We start from the raw sequence: 15,806 nt of genomic DNA on the forward strand, positions 1-15,806 counted from the left end.
TAATAATAACCTAAGTAACACATTTAACAGCATCGCTTCTCTTAAGACCTTGCTTGGTTGATGCAGGTGTATACCTCTTTGCTTATAAAGACCTCATGTATACTGATGTTCTTTAATTTGCTGCTCCATTGCCTAATTCTTCTACATCATCATTAAGGGTATTAATAAATCTGTATTGCTTCAAGTTAATGTTCTTATGTTCACTCCAGCCCTCGAAAACACTAGCCTTGACCATAATGCCAGTTCTTATTTTGGAGTTTCTATTTCAATCCAAACTGCTAGAAAGAGTGTCTTAAATCTACAGTTACCTTTCTGCTGATGCTGGTGTTTATCAGTGTTCTCATTAGAGCTCCTGATTTTCCTCGACATTTCTGGCTTTTATATTCAGACTTTATATTCATTGATCAGTTCTGTAGGATTTCATATTCCAAGTATTGGTTTTTTTTAAACCACAACTATTGAAGACACATGTAATGACTTTTTATAATAACTGTACACATACATATTACACAAATGACGAAGATGGCTTTGGCTGAATGTGTGTTGTGATGATGTCACACGAAGTGTCTTGGCTCAAATCTGCACAACATCTGCAGTAATTTTCCCCCCAAAAAATAGCAAGCTCCTCTCAAAATCTGTGGCGCTTTCTCAATTTTATGGTCATTTCTGCGATTGCAAAATCACAAAACCTTAGGAAATCTGACTGCAAGAAAACAAACACAAAAAAATCCTGTACTTTGCTCCTGTCATACATGGTACCCCTCAAAGATCAGTACTTGGTCCCCTTCTTTTCACCATATATACTTGCCCTTGGTCAGATCATTTGGTATTCATTTGGTGTTCTGCAGATGACACTCACTTAGTCTGAAGCTACACTTATATGGCCAAAAGTATGTGGACACCTGATCATCTCACCCAAATGTAGACATTAATGGCTTCTTGTTCCCCAGTTTGGTGTTATAACAGCTACCAGTGTTCTGGGAATGAAATTTTGGAATATGCCTGTAGAAATGTTTTGCGCATTCAGACACAAGAGCATTAGGCATCCAGTGAGAAAGGCCTGGTGTGTAACTCTTCACTCCTGCTGCCTCTCAGGTTTTCAGTTAGTGCCTAAGACCAGACTGACATCAATGGGGGCAGATTCTATCATTCCAAAGTCCCTGATTTCCAGAATGCCCTTCCCAGTGACCTTTCTGATATCCCTTCCTTCAGCCTAAAACGTACCTTTTCATACCTTTCCAAGTTCTTTCTCCCTTTTTTCTTCCACCTAGACTGTGTTTTTTTATAAAGCCTTAAAAAAAAGGCTCTCAGTCACATCCCAGCAGAGTCGCCTTCATACAGCCCACGCAAACCATGCGCTGTGCACAGCAGTTTATCTCTACACCGGTGCATGTTTTTCATCATCCTTCATCCATCATACAGGTATCATAATGAAATACTGCTGTTTTGACTAACAGCAACTCTACACCCAGATTCTGATAGTGTATCTCAGTACAAATTCCTGAAATGTGAGGGAGGATGTCGAACAATATGTAAACGCCATTTGATTCAGGCCACTCCCACTTCAACTTCAAATGTAGACACGGGTATTCGGAGCACAACTGGTACAGCTACACACATTTATCTCTCTTCATTTCTTCTTTTTTTTTTTCTTTTCCTTCTTTTAGAAATTTTCCTCCTTCCTGTACTCCCATCTCCGTTCTCCATTCCCGCCTTGATATTTCTTGTCACAGTACATTGAGAAAGCTTACTTTTTGGATTCCATCCCTATAAACTGCTTCTCTTTTCCACCTTTCCAGCTCTCTGTGAGTTATAATTAAGAGTGTTGCCTTCTTAGTCACATTAGCTTGTGCTAGTAAAGACAGAGCAGACAAATAAAATCAGTTTGATGTGCCATTTTAGCTTATATGAAGTTGTCTCTCTTTCTCTCTCTCTCTCTCTCTCTCTCTCTCTCTCTCTCTGTGTGTGTGTGTTACATTCCTTATCAAAAGCACAGTGTGTAGGATTAATGCACTAAGAAGTGTGCATGCATGTACACTTCCTCCCTCCTGCTGTGAAGCATTGCCAGGCAGTGAAAGAATGTGAAACCCTGTGATACTGGACCAGACACACACACACACACACACACACACACACACACTGCTGTATTTCTGAACATTCAAGACTGACTTTTTCCCTTTTATCTATGCCTTTTTTCTCCTCTCCTCTCTCAGCATGTCTGCTTCTTTCTTTCTTTCTTTCTTTCTTTCTTTCTTTCTTTCTCTCTGTCTCTCCATCCCTCCCTGTCAGTCTGCGTCCCTTGGGAAGCAGTTAGATTGGTCTGTGATGTGTATAATGCAACTCTGCACATACGTCTCTCTCTCTCTTTTTCAGAAAGGTCGCTTGACTTTCTCGGTCTCGGCAACAAATTCAATAGCTGATTGGAGAGAGTGAATTGAAGTATGATTTATTTGTTGTCATTTTTAATGCATGGAGAATTGAAGATGAATGAAATATATATAGACAGAGATGGATAGATCATTTGAAAAAGGGTGGGGGTGTTGTTTATGACACACGCCTGGATTGCTGACTTAAGGCTTATGGTAATAGGGAAGACCGAGAGCGAGAGAGTTATAGCCTTCCACCAGCAGATAAGCCATAATCAAATGAATGACTGTCAGTATCCCTATGGTTACTTCAGGGTATGTTTGTATTACTACATTGTGTATCTGCAAGAAATTCATTTGGAAGGCTGTGTGTGTGTGTGTGTGTGTGTGTTTGCACTTATCTCTCTCCCACAGTTCCCCGCAGTGTAATAGCTGAATAAAGAAAGGGAGGGAACAGAGGGGAAAGCAAAGACAGTGGGGCAAAGGTTGTCTGTTGTAGGTTGTCCCCAGAATTGTAGGAACCACACATACACACACACACACACACACACACACACACACACACAAAAGAGCTAAGAACTGGAAAAGTTTTTTCTAAGGAGCCAAAAACTACTATTCCATTCAGATAGTAGTAATAATAATAGTCAGTGTTAATATTAAGATAACATTCCATACAGGCAGTGTTAATAATAATAATAATAATAATAATAATATTAATAATAATAATAATAATAATAATAATAATAATAATAATATTAATAATAATAATAATAATAATAATAATAATACTGATTTCTCACTTTCAGGTTCTTCTCTGATTCTCATTTAAAGCCCTGAAATCAGTTTAACCTGTATTTATGTCTCTATTATTCTCTTTACAGGGTTAAAGAAATAATCCCAAAGCTGGACCCGCCCCCTCCCCCAGTCAGCCGAAAGCGCGCAAACAGAACAGGATCAGAAACGTCGTCTACTCTGGCCTTCAGCTCATCCTTCCCTGACATCACACCATGTTTTGTTACTCCGGGAGAGTTCGGAAACGATCTCAGCGTGTCCTGTTCGGCGAGTGAGGATTCCGGCATGCGCTCCGACATCAAGCCACCTGAAGAGGATCTATTTGAAGACCGCAACTCCGCCCTGCTTTCTACTTCCAGCACCTGCAGCAGTTTACCAGAGGACCACCCCCTGGCTGGAACCCCGCCCCGGGCAGCCACCCCCAATAGCTACGAGCACACGACTCCGTTTTCATCACCTCTTAACAAAACCTGCCTTCATATCAGTCTGAGTGAAGACGAGCTTCTGGAGGATGGGATCTTTACTACAGAAAGCCCACTCAGTAGCTCATTTAGTTAGCATTAAGAGTAACAAAAACTTGAAACTAGCGAGGGTTCACGACTGGATGAAATATAGCTACTCAAGCGGCACTTTCTACTTCTACAGCAACAAAAGAAAACCATCATATACAACGAAGCTGACAACTTCTGTAAGAAGTTTAGAGGCATTTCACAGCTATTACGCATACGTTTTGTGTTGCTTGATATTTCAGTGTAATCATGACTGCTGTGATTTATCTGTACTTTAATGGCAAAATCTTTGCCATTGTTATTTTATTCCCTGGGTGGCTTCAGGTTACTGCCTGTCTGGAGTTTCTCATGGTCTCCCAGGTTCTCTGGGTTCTCCAGTTTTCCTTCTAAGATGGCTTGACAGCTCTAAATTTGTTGGCCCCTTGGTAAAATGGCATCTGATCGTGAGACCCAGTGTTCATGGAATATGTGCCGGATTCACCACATTTCTGAGGATAAAGCAGTTACAGATGGATGGATGGATGGATGGATTAGAGGATGGATGGATGGATTGATCAAAGGACAAATGCATGGATGGATTAGAGGATGGAAGCATGGGTGGATTGACCAAAGGACAGTGGCATGGATGGATGGGTGCATGGATGGATGGGTGGATTAGAGTATGGATGAATGGAGGGGTGGATTGACGGATGGATGGATGGATGGATGGACCAAAGGACACATGCATGGATGGATGGGTGGGTGGATTGACTGAAGGACAGATGCATGGGTGGATTGACTGAAGGATAGATGGATGGATGGATGGATTGATCAAAGGATGGATGCATGGATGGATGACTAGATTTATTAAGGACTTATTTATTAAGGGTCATAATCAGAGTTTATGAAATAATTTGCAGATTCATTTTGAAGACTGAAATTGTGCACATCTTTATCACCAGTCATGCATGTTGGGTGGAATTTACTTAAAACAGAAAATTCTTCACAGCAAGGAAAGAAAACCCAAAGGAAAATCGACTTAATCAAGTGCGTAACTCATTTAACTTCGAGTAACTTTCTTTACGTACAGCTCTAAATACAGCCTATTATCTGCAATATCTTTAAACACTGTTCACCTGCAAATGTGATGAAAATTAATGTACACTGGACTACTGTGTATAATAGAATTTTTTTTTTTTTTTTAGAAAAATGATTGTGTTAATTTAGAATGTAGAAAGGAAAAGGTATAGAAATGTATTATAAAAAATGATTTTTTTTTAATTATCTGCTACATTTTATTGTATGAGTTTATATATCTCATGTCCATGGACTACTGTTTGCCTGAATAGAATGAAAATGAAATATTGATGAAATGCTCTGAAGGTTGAAGAGCAGACAGGAGAAAAAGCCAGAGAATATAATATTTAAAAAACCTTATGTCTGTCAGGAAATGACAGAAATTTGCAAATGACACGGAAGCAGAAGGAATCCAGAAATCATAATCAGAGTAAATCACTGCTCATTGAGTTTGGTTTAAGCAACTGAATATTTGAAATGCAAATGAACAAAGCGTAATTGTGAAGTACTTAATCATGTTTGTAACACTGCCATGGTGTTATCATCAGCTGGAAAGCACTAGAATATTCTTATCGCTTCCTGATGGAGTGTGGTAGTGATAGACAGACTAAGAGTGGAAAGGGGAAAAAAAAAGTGTTGCCTTAGCAGTGAATTGACTCAGAGGAAGTGAGACCAAGCTAAATCAATTTTCTTGCTCTGTGGATTTCCTTGTCATGTTACTGATACAGATAAGATCGCGGTGAACTCAGAACCCATCCGGTTCTGACTTTAGTCTAATAGCAGTGATGACACTGAGGTAGATTTAAAATTAACCCAAGACTTTTGAGACATAAAACTGTGAAATGTGCTTAAAGATATTAATAAGAGCAATAAGAGATGTATCAAGAAAAAGTTAGCTTTGTGTACTAGAGAGAAAAAAAGAAAAGCAAGAATGAATTAGAAAGAAGGGGTTAGTAGAGGGGTAGATGGGGTGAGCAGGTGTTATGATCTGCAGCCATGGGTAGGAGGAAGTAGGTGGAAAAGACATGGAGGTAGGGACTGCAGCATCAAGCAGGTAGTTACAACTACAGCAATAAAATGAAATAAAAGAATATATAAACAAAATCTTGTGTTTCATTTTTTTTCCATGTGGATCCATTAATCCCATTACTGTAAATATCTTCTGGGGACCAGATGTCTTTAAGGTTTCGGATATGAACCTGAGGTTTCATCCATGGACTTGGCCAGCCTCTTCAGCCTGCATGATGACTCATGTTCCTGCTGTATCTCTCTCACCCTGGCGCCATCTTGCATACTCAGCTAAACTCAGGAACATTACAGCTCGTTCTTTCTGCCTAAAAGCATTTTCAGTGCTACTGTAATGTCTCCTTGCCTAATGGCATCTCGTTTGATTTTATAGTACTGCAAGGGTTAACCCCTTAAACATCTGTATTATTCAGTAGCCCTTCTTAAAGCATGTTAATATATAAGAGCAATGAATTATTAAGTAAGTACAATGAAGCTAAATAAGGTAGGTGAATTAAGGTATGTACTCAGAGAAAATGGGTTTCTCAGTGGTTCTATTCTTTCTTCATAAATTGTTCTTCAAACTGAAAAACTCGGAGAGAGTAAGGGATGAAAATATTCGTATTTGCATTCCGAGTATTGGACATTTTTCGAGTATTTAATGAAAAGGGGAATTAGAAAAACAATGTACAATTATGAATAAGCCACCTACAGACCAAGTGTTCCCAACATTCTCTTCAGTGAGGTAAGAAAAGCGTTCTAAACTACAAGCAGTTTTGAGGACCTCAGCTAAGGAACAGGCAGGGGTATACTGCTTCAAGAAATTGGCAATGTATACCTAAGCCAATTTATTAAGGTTGCACCAATGACATTAACTATACCTTTAGGTTTCACTGTATATCCCTGCGATGGACTGGCGACCTGTCCAGGGTGTACCCCTGCCTTTCGCCCTATGTGCGCCGGGATAGGCTCCAGCAGACCCCCGTGACCCTAGGAGTCCTAGGAATAAGCGGGTATAGACAATGAATGAATGAATGAATGAATGTATATCCAACCAGATCTAAGCTGAAACCAGATTTTTGGTATAAGTGTTTATTCAAAACTTTGGGGGGATGAAATTAATTCAAGATTTAATAATTTTACATAGTCTTCCATATTGTTTAGCTATACTGTTGAATCTGGTTAAAGTGTTGAGTATAAGTGTATCATCAGTGTAGTCAATATTATGCATTTGTGTCTTATCTATATATCCAAGAAGCTGGATATAAGGGTGTAACAACTGATAGCCTAAAACCGAACCCTGCAGGAAACCATATTGCACTTTCTAGGCTCTGAGCATCTTCTTGACATAAATCTAACAACCAACCAAATTACAAACTGTTTTCTGATCTACAGAGGCATTATTTTGATTTTCAAACGTTGTTGCAGGATTTACTTTTGTTCGTTGGAGAAATAAAACCAAGCAGTATGCTCAAATGGTGCCTCGTGAGTTGATAGTTAATGGCACTGCTTGGGGAAAAAATCGGCCAAATTAATTTGTAATTACGTCATTGAAACTAGTTCTACAATGGCTGAGATCTTTGGAAAAGTTTTTGGTCTATGTTTAAAATTGTGGACTATTGGTGAGAAGATTGAGCACCAATAAGCTACCATTGTTGGCTGCTCTGGCAAGGCTTGTCTACAGTGTCTAACAATGTGAAAATGCTAAGTAAAGTGAGTTCCAAAAGCAAAAAGCAAGATAAATAGATATATTTTGTTCCCCCAGACATCAAGCAAATGGTGAAATGTATGCATAGCCATTTGACATTGCAAGGAGTCTCCCCTCTCAACTTGATCTGTGAGGAAGGGAACACCAGGAATCCCTCAGGTCAAAGAGAACCAGAGATGAATGCAAAGAGAGGAAGAAGAGAATGTGAGAATGAGGGGGAGAGCCTTCTTTATAGAATCGATTCAGGGAATCATGTTAACGCTCACTCTGTGCCTCGCTCCATTTCTGTGATTCATCCCCCACCTCTGATCCTCTTCATATTGACATACAGGAGAGGTCCATCAATACACATTACCTTGTGCCGGCAAGGGAGGAAAGAGTCAGTGAGAGTGAAGCAAAGCTAGAGGAAAATGGGCAGGCAGAGCTCTTAAAAAAGATTTTCTCTCAGGGAGGGAGGTTAACAAGACAGACCTCTGTTAAGGATGAAGCAGATGCTCTGTGCATTTGGAAACTGAACTTGACTGAGCTAAGCAGAGCTGGTGTTTACGGAGAGCTCTCAGAAATATTTGAACAATCCTGAAGCCTCAGCTTTGTAATAACAAGGATAATATTGTCCAGGATCACCTGACTGTGATGTAAAATGGGCATATAGGAGGTTCCCAAAAGAGAAAATGATCTGACAAAAAACTCCTAGAGCCATTAGCCTAGAGACCATTATACAACAGGAAAGTCTGGGGTGTTGGGGAAAGGGGGTGGTGGTGGAATAAACTAGAGGAATCTACTAAAGGTAGCTAATTTAATTTTCTTCATCCAGTCTGGCCTCAACCTCAAGTGCCTCTACCTTCGTTATAGCCGTGTTCATGAAGTTCGAGTTCTAAAGTGACAGAATACTTTGTAATCTTGTTTTAAATATTTCATACCAAAGACCATTTTCCACACCCTATCTTATCTATAATTATCTGTCTCTCTCTTTCTCTGCTTTCCTTGGTAAAGCAGCTATTATCTTGTCACCTTTGAAAAATGAACTGGAATCTCTTGAAAACATTTCCTCTTCCCCAGACATGAAACCTAAAAAAAATGTCTGGGGGAAAAAAAAGTACCATTTGACACCCCCTGTGTTATGTAAAGAGACCACAGGAGACCATGAACCTTACTAGTTTTCCAGCATTTCCTTTGTTTCCCCATTATTGACATTTTCTACTATATATAGTTCTGAAAACTGCATTGCTTCCTGTACGCTCTGAGAGAATTCTGGTTACCACCAACATCTGTTTACCTCCAAAAGTGAAAAATTTAAATATTGCAATTAAAGTTTCCAAGCATTTAAAGATTGCAGTTTAACTCCACTCAAAGAAACCACCATACCATTGATTTGGTTACATATATTTTAATATGTAATAATCTAGAGAATAAATATGACCACAAATATCTTTAAATAAGCCTTTATTCAAAGTCTACAAACTAATAAAGTCAATGATCTTTCATCTCTGCCTTGCAAAGTTGACAATACCCAACATCTAGCCAAAGATCTGGCATGTGGCTAACCTGCTCCTAGCATGGTTGAATAGTTTCCTCTCTACATACTATTTCCTGTTCACTGATGAGCTTGCTAAATTAGCCATATTTCTACTAATCTGAAGCTCTGGAATTGATGTTGCTTTTCCATCCACACAAATACCCCATTGTTCTTTTCACTTGGGTCGCATTTCTCTCCTAGATCAGTGTCAGACAGTGTCCTTGCACATATGCAGTAGGTCTTGGGATCTTTTGGAAGATAGACACCAGCTTGGAACCAACTATCTCAAGGACATGGCCTGACTATGCACAGTGATGCCTATGTTTGCCACAACACACTGTGCTGGCAGATTTACATTCTGGCTCCGAGTTGAATCTGGCTCAAATCAATGACTTGTTGGCAGACATGACTCTAGGAAAAATGAGTGATTCAGGAATTGAGACCTTACAAATCAGAGGCTTAGTTTCTACAAAGCCTTCTTTACAGTTGGCCAGTCATCCTTCTCACTCCTTATCCAAGGATGCTATATCTATCGAGGATGCCATATCTACAGCCCCATTCAGGAAAAACTTCCAGGCTGATAATGTTTTACCAGCTGAGTTACCTTCAGCAAGTTGAGCAGCCAAGTCAACACATTTCCTGTTGTGGTTCTCCCTGGCAGAGATGAACCACCCACTGAGACAGGATGACCTGGCCGTGACTGGCTTCACAACTTGTTATTTGCCTTTTCTACTCTACTACTGATTCTTCCCATGCTGTACATAATCCAACCACATGTCCGCAGAGATCTTGTGGCTCGGCAAAACCTTGGGCGCACTACTACTTTTAGCAGTCTTTGGAACACCCTGGCAACTTCCTCCTAAATCAAATGTGCTGTCCCAAATGGATGGCAAGGTTTGGCAACCTGTGTCTGTGGGTCTTGGGCTAAGTTGCAGGAAACACTTCTGAACACAATAGTGCCCTGTAAATAACCCTTGTATTCTCTTAAACACATGCTTCACTGTGAATGGTCTTTACATCATTGGCTGGACTTGATTGACTGATTCCCAGGATCCAGCCTTTGCTGCAAGACATTGCCAAGTCACAATTTATGCTAAATGGATAAAGACATCATTACACTGCACCTATCGGGCTGAAAAACCAAGACCCAAGAAGCAAGCATGGTGGACATCACCATTTTGGCCTGTGGATGTGTGGACAGACGTCACCTACTGAGACATACTTTGGCATTCTCTACAAGAAGCATCTATATCTTATGAATCTTATTTAGAGATGTTCTCCAGGGGTCTTTGCTGCTCCTGCTATCTAGTTGTAACCACAGACTTTTTCCAGGTTCTACAAAGTTCACCCTGTTGCCCCTCCCATCTCTGAGGAACTTTCAAGGTTGTCCTAGCTTGTATTTCTTTAGATGTTGACTTTAGAAAGCAGAATGAAAATGAATAATCATACAGGTAAGGAAAACAAAGAAATCACAAGACTCAGGATGACAAAGTCCTATCTCAATTGAGCAAAGACTTTCTCTAAAAGCTTAGATAGAATAGGACAGGACAGAATTGCAGAGATTAAAGAATGTGATACTTAACAAAAGCTACTTTTTATAGATGTAGTAATGAGTGATTATTTCAAACAATCAGTCATGATGCATGATCTTTTATGTTGTATTAATCAAATATGCATCCTTGTGAGCCAGTTGCAGGATCCTGTGCACCCAGTTGGGGATACGAACCGGCCACTGAGGGGTTAACTCTGTGCTGGTCCCAAGCCTGGATGAAATGAAAGTGTATATATTCCCATGCTCAGATTATCATTCTCTTCATATCTGTTGTTTTTTCTTACTTTCCCTACTTCCCTTAATACACAAGGATTCCCAGAACTATACCCCAAACCTCTTTTTTCTTAAAGAAAGCATGGTGTATCAAATCTCAAGAACAATATGTACACTGGCAGACCAGAAGAACCAAAATGTATTGTGGCTTCTGTTACATGCTACAGTTTTCTTGCCATCAGTCAAACCACAGTATGTTTGGCAGCCGGCCAGGACAATTAAATGCACTTCCACTGCAAAGTGATATTTTATTGAAAGAATATAAAAATCATATATATTTTTAAGATATTCAGAATATGCAATTGTTGCTACTGTGGGTTATTTTTTTTTTATCTTTATAAAGACTGAATGATTCAGAAAAAATAATACCTTCTCATATACACTCTACTTGCAGTGGTTACAGCATATTTACTGTATCTCACTGATTACACATTTATTGGATTAAAGGTTTTTGTATTTGAGTACATTGATTAAAGGAAGTGACTATAATTACAACCTGGTAAGACCTGGTCAAACAAATGACCTCGATTTGTTGTGGCACCTTGGCTATTGTGTGTATTCTAGCAATCGGTAACCAAGGCAAAAAAGAAAAAACAATAATGTGTGTTGAGAGATTAGGTTGAAAGAAATGCTGTGGCAATGAATAGTGACTGGGAGCCTAAATCCCCTGACTGACAAAGAGCTACATTTGAGCAAGAACCATAACCCTAAACTGTTGAACTCTATGTATGAATCGGTATGCTGCCTTGGTTGTAATTTCTTCTTGGATAAACAATAGTAAAACTTTACACAAGCAAAAGTACGGTTAGCTGGAATTTACTGAATTAGCTACAGCAGTCGCAGCAATTCAGAGCTGTGCTGATATTCAGCATTACTACATGATATCGAATGCAATATTACTTTTATACAGTACTTCCATAAACAAGACATTTATATTAAGTGATACAAAATGGTCAAATGTTCTGTTTATTTTAGCTTATAGCTAGCATAACTAGATCCTGAAGAAGATCCCTACGCTTACGTTATAGCTAGTCAGCTAGCTGGTTAGATAGCTGGCGCTGATGTTTACATTCTCGTTAAATGTGCTTCAGGTAAAATGTTTAGAAAACAGGAAGATGAAAAGCAAGAAAAGATGAGCTTTTATATTTTAGCCCAGAAGTTATATTCATGAACTGTATCATTTGCATGTCTGCTGCTGATGATGTCACTAAGAATACTGTAGTAAGTGGAAGTGGCAGTTTACTTGGCAAACACATAAAACGTGAAAGCAAACACTTTGCTTAACCAAACAAATTAGTGGCTAGGTAGTAAATCATATCAGAGGCTGTTCCATTAGAAGCAGAACATTTAGTGATCCAATATTTTTTCGCTAGTTTGTTTTAAGAATGCGTCACATTGCACTTTCAATGGATTTGGAAGAATTTCTGTGCTAGAAAAAGAAATGTTCAAGTTTCTTTACACGGGTAAAGATTCGAACCGAGGCTATTAATGTAAAAAGTGGAAGTCTGTACTGTACGGTTCTACACTGAACTATTAAAGCCTGCTCATGAGAAATAACCTGAAGAAAGTTTTAGAGGGCTTGGAGGAAACCTTTTTAGGCAATAATTAAAGTGACATCTTCAGTAATTCTTCAAAGCGTAAGCTTTTTTCAGCTGCCGAGAACAAAGGAAGAGGAAAGGTCATTAAGCTGATTAGGAAGACAGTGTTCTGTAACAATCTCATGGCTCAGTTTTACTTTAAATCCAATGTATGAAAAGGTCAGTGTGGAAATGCTATAGAGAGGGAAAAATGTTAAAACCCAGAAATATGTTAGCAATCAGAAAACATCCAGCAAAATTAGAAATACCTAGCAATGAGCAAGCATGGGATGTTTAATACACACCTACACGTTCTTTTTGTGCTCTTATTGATTTAACTATGATGTCTTTAGAAATTTCCTGTTGTGTTTTCACATTTGTTGTGTTTTTGGTTGTCTTGAGTGTTTTCTGACTTGCATGTTCGGTTTGGTGTTGCATTTCCTTTTTGTTTTGTTGCTGTTTCATGCTTGTTGTGGTCTTTTTGTTTTTTGCTGTTGCGTTTTTTCACACTGGCTGTTGGGTTTTTGGTTGAATAAATGTGTTTCATACTTACAAAAGTGCTATGTGAAACACAATTAGCTGAGATGCTAAGAACATGTATTAGTGCAGCGGTAATGAAGCTGTTGCTGAATGTCAGCTCATCGAGTCTGATCTTCAGATTGCATGGAAAAGTGGAGATTTATTATGTTCAGTATCGAATCATGTTAGAATTACAATAGCAAATATTGATAGTGGAACAATTCATACAAATCACATGGAACCAATATGTTTTATATATATATATATATATATATATATATATATATATATATATATATATATATATATATATATATATATATATATATGTATATGTATATATATATATATATATATACATATATATATATATATATATGTTTATATATATATATATATGTATATATATATATATATATACATATATATATATTAGATAAATTTGTTTTTCCTGGTGTAGATGTAATGCTTTTAATAGAATATATTAATGTGTATGATATATGTTTGATATGCGTGCTTAATTTCCAGCAGTTAATATCACTGCATCCCAGTTTAAACACTCAAAAACATTGTATTAAAGGTCAGTGTTCTGTTTTTGTTTTTCTTTCTATCTTTTCTTTTCTTTTCTTTTCTTTTTTTAAAAAAAAACCTGTTTGCCATTTAACTTCACAGTGCTGTGATAATGTACATTCTCATTATCCTGGGATGTTATATAGTGCTTTGGTGAGCCTCAAACTAAACTTAGCTCTAGGCTGCAGGCTAGCCGCAGACCACAGCTGGCATTTGTTAATCATAGGCTGAGCTTCAAAACCTCTAAGCCTTTGTGCATGTGCACCAAACAGTTAGGTTTGCTCCAAATCGAATCAGAAACATTTTATTCATTACATCTACAGGATATATAGCCTATAAAGCACATAGACAGCAAGTAAGTAGGAGGTTATGACCCTAAACCATAGAACTAGTTTCCATGTGGGAACAATTTCTAGCTTGTGTTGAAGCTAGTAATTGCAGCATCTTACTTTAAGATGCTGTCTGTCGAAAACCCAAAAGTAATTGGTACTAAACGAAAACAAAGTGATAGTCATTTTCATCAACATACTGGTGAATGCTTTCTTCTTATTCTTTTCTTCAAAGTTCAGCCGCATGCTATTTTTAACATCCTAATGACCCGAAACAGCAGAAGACCACAAATGTATTTCACTGGCATGATAGAATTAAAACCACAAACAGAAGCTCTGGAGTGCTGGAACTTTACCAGAATTCTTTGAATGTTATTTTGCTTTCCGATTTCTTCTGTGCTATAGTTCTTCCAGTTATTCAATTCAATTCAATTTATTTGTATAAGAATAGACATTGTCTCAAAGCAGCTTCACAGAAGTATAGAAGCATAAAAAAATTATAAAGTTTAAATTCACTATTTATCCCTATCATTTATCCTTAATGAGAAGCCTGAGGTGACAGTGGTGAGGAAAAACTCCCCGAGATGATCTGAGGAAGAAACCTTGAGAGGAATCAGGCTCATAATGGAACCTCATCCTCATTTGGGTGACACTGGACAGTAAATAATGTAAATATAAATAATGTCCTTTCTACAACAATAACCAAGAGCTCTTGAGAAACTAACAGGTCAATGTAGATTCTGAGTTCATTATTGACTTAGCACTAATTCCTTCCTGCTGAAAGCCGACGGATGCAACGATAACTCCGAAATGGCATGATAGTCTCCAAATGGTTCTATCCACAGCAGTCCTCTGGGTCACAGGATGTCCATGCAGATCTATCCTCACCAGCAGTGAGTACCACCAAGCCACGAGACTCCAATCAGGAGTAGAATGTCTGGATGGATCAGACAGGTCCGGAAAGAAGAAGTGGTCACACTGGAAACTCAGAACACTGGGAATGGAATGTATAGCTCGACAGAGGCAGAGAGAGAGAGAGAGAGAGAAGTAGTTATTTGACAACAGTAGTTATTTGACTACTGGTGTAGCTCTTCTGATCATTCTGAACATAAAAGAAAAGCCATTCAGGAGAAGGAAACATAAGCTTCAGGTTTAAATCCAAGCCCTTGTTGTATACTTTGTGGGGAGCAACATTTTTTGCGGGGAAAAGCCTGTCCCATTCACATGGCAGCAAAAGGAGAGACGTGCTTGTGCTTGAATTATTGAGATGTGTAAGCTGATTAGTATGTGTAGTTCACTTAAATTCAAACACACCTGCTGCTATTTGCTCATGTGATAAAGTTGTTCCATTTTGTGAAGTCAACCTTACACACATTGGGACACTTCAAATATACTCCACATACATATACACACACATGCATCATACATATTTCCATAAGTCAAATTGTTCCATGGTCATGAAGCAAGGTTAAGCTAACAAGAGCATGTTTGTACTGATAACATTGCAAATGCTTAAAGGAATGCACAATTCCACAGAAGTGCTATAAGCATAACACACAACCTAGAATATATTTATTCACATGACGGCATTTTATGAACCTTCTGTGTGTTCTGAGCAATATGAATTTGAGTTCGAGTTTCGTTAGAAGGTGTTTGGGAGCTGTAAAAAGAGCACAAGAACTGTTTCCATAAAACAGCCCCATGCAATGACTCAGCCTGTCAAAGAGAGATGAAGCGGTAATTACTGTTATCAAACAGGCACAGGATTTCATGACCTAAAACCAAATAATCTTCTGCTTTTATGCCCTTTGAGACCAAAGTATTTTAAATCCCTTTATGCCACCTAATACCTAGAACACTCACACATACTAAAATGTCATGCTTTTTAGATCCCTTGTTATCTGTGTGCTTGCTGTAAATGAGTAATAATGACATGCTCTTACAATCGTCACCTCGCCTCTTCAAAAGAGATGAATAATCACTGAAATAACAATGTCAACATTTCAGGGGGTCTAGACAGCAATTGTGTTGGCC

At 38.4% G+C, this 15,806-nt stretch overlaps 1 protein-coding gene across 2 annotated transcripts in view; it reads left to right on the forward strand.

Moving 5' to 3' along the window:
* si:dkey-34e4.1 (carboxyl-terminal PDZ ligand of neuronal nitric oxide synthase protein) overlaps positions 1 to 5,784 on the forward strand; it is a 62,522-nt gene extending 56,738 nt beyond the window's left edge. The window contains exons 11-12 of one of the 2 annotated variants that reach the window (XR_009203964.1): positions 2,374 to 2,439; positions 3,248 to 3,380. Coding sequence is in view for 1 of the 2 variants with exons in the window: in XM_058383754.1 (XP_058239737.1) it covers positions 3,248 to 3,716 (469 nt within the window). In the remaining variant the exon portion in view is untranslated. Of the gene's footprint in view, positions 1 to 2,373; positions 2,440 to 3,247 lie in introns of both variants that reach the window. The other variant, XM_058383754.1, reaches the window with a different exon arrangement.
* The last annotated feature ends 10,022 nt before the right edge of the window (positions 5,785 to 15,806 follow it).

This window comes from Hemibagrus wyckioides, linkage group LG28, assembly GCF_019097595.1.
Source record: "Hemibagrus wyckioides isolate EC202008001 linkage group LG28, SWU_Hwy_1.0, whole genome shotgun sequence".
Classification (NCBI taxonomy): Eukaryota; Metazoa; Chordata; class Actinopteri; order Siluriformes; family Bagridae; genus Hemibagrus; species Hemibagrus wyckioides.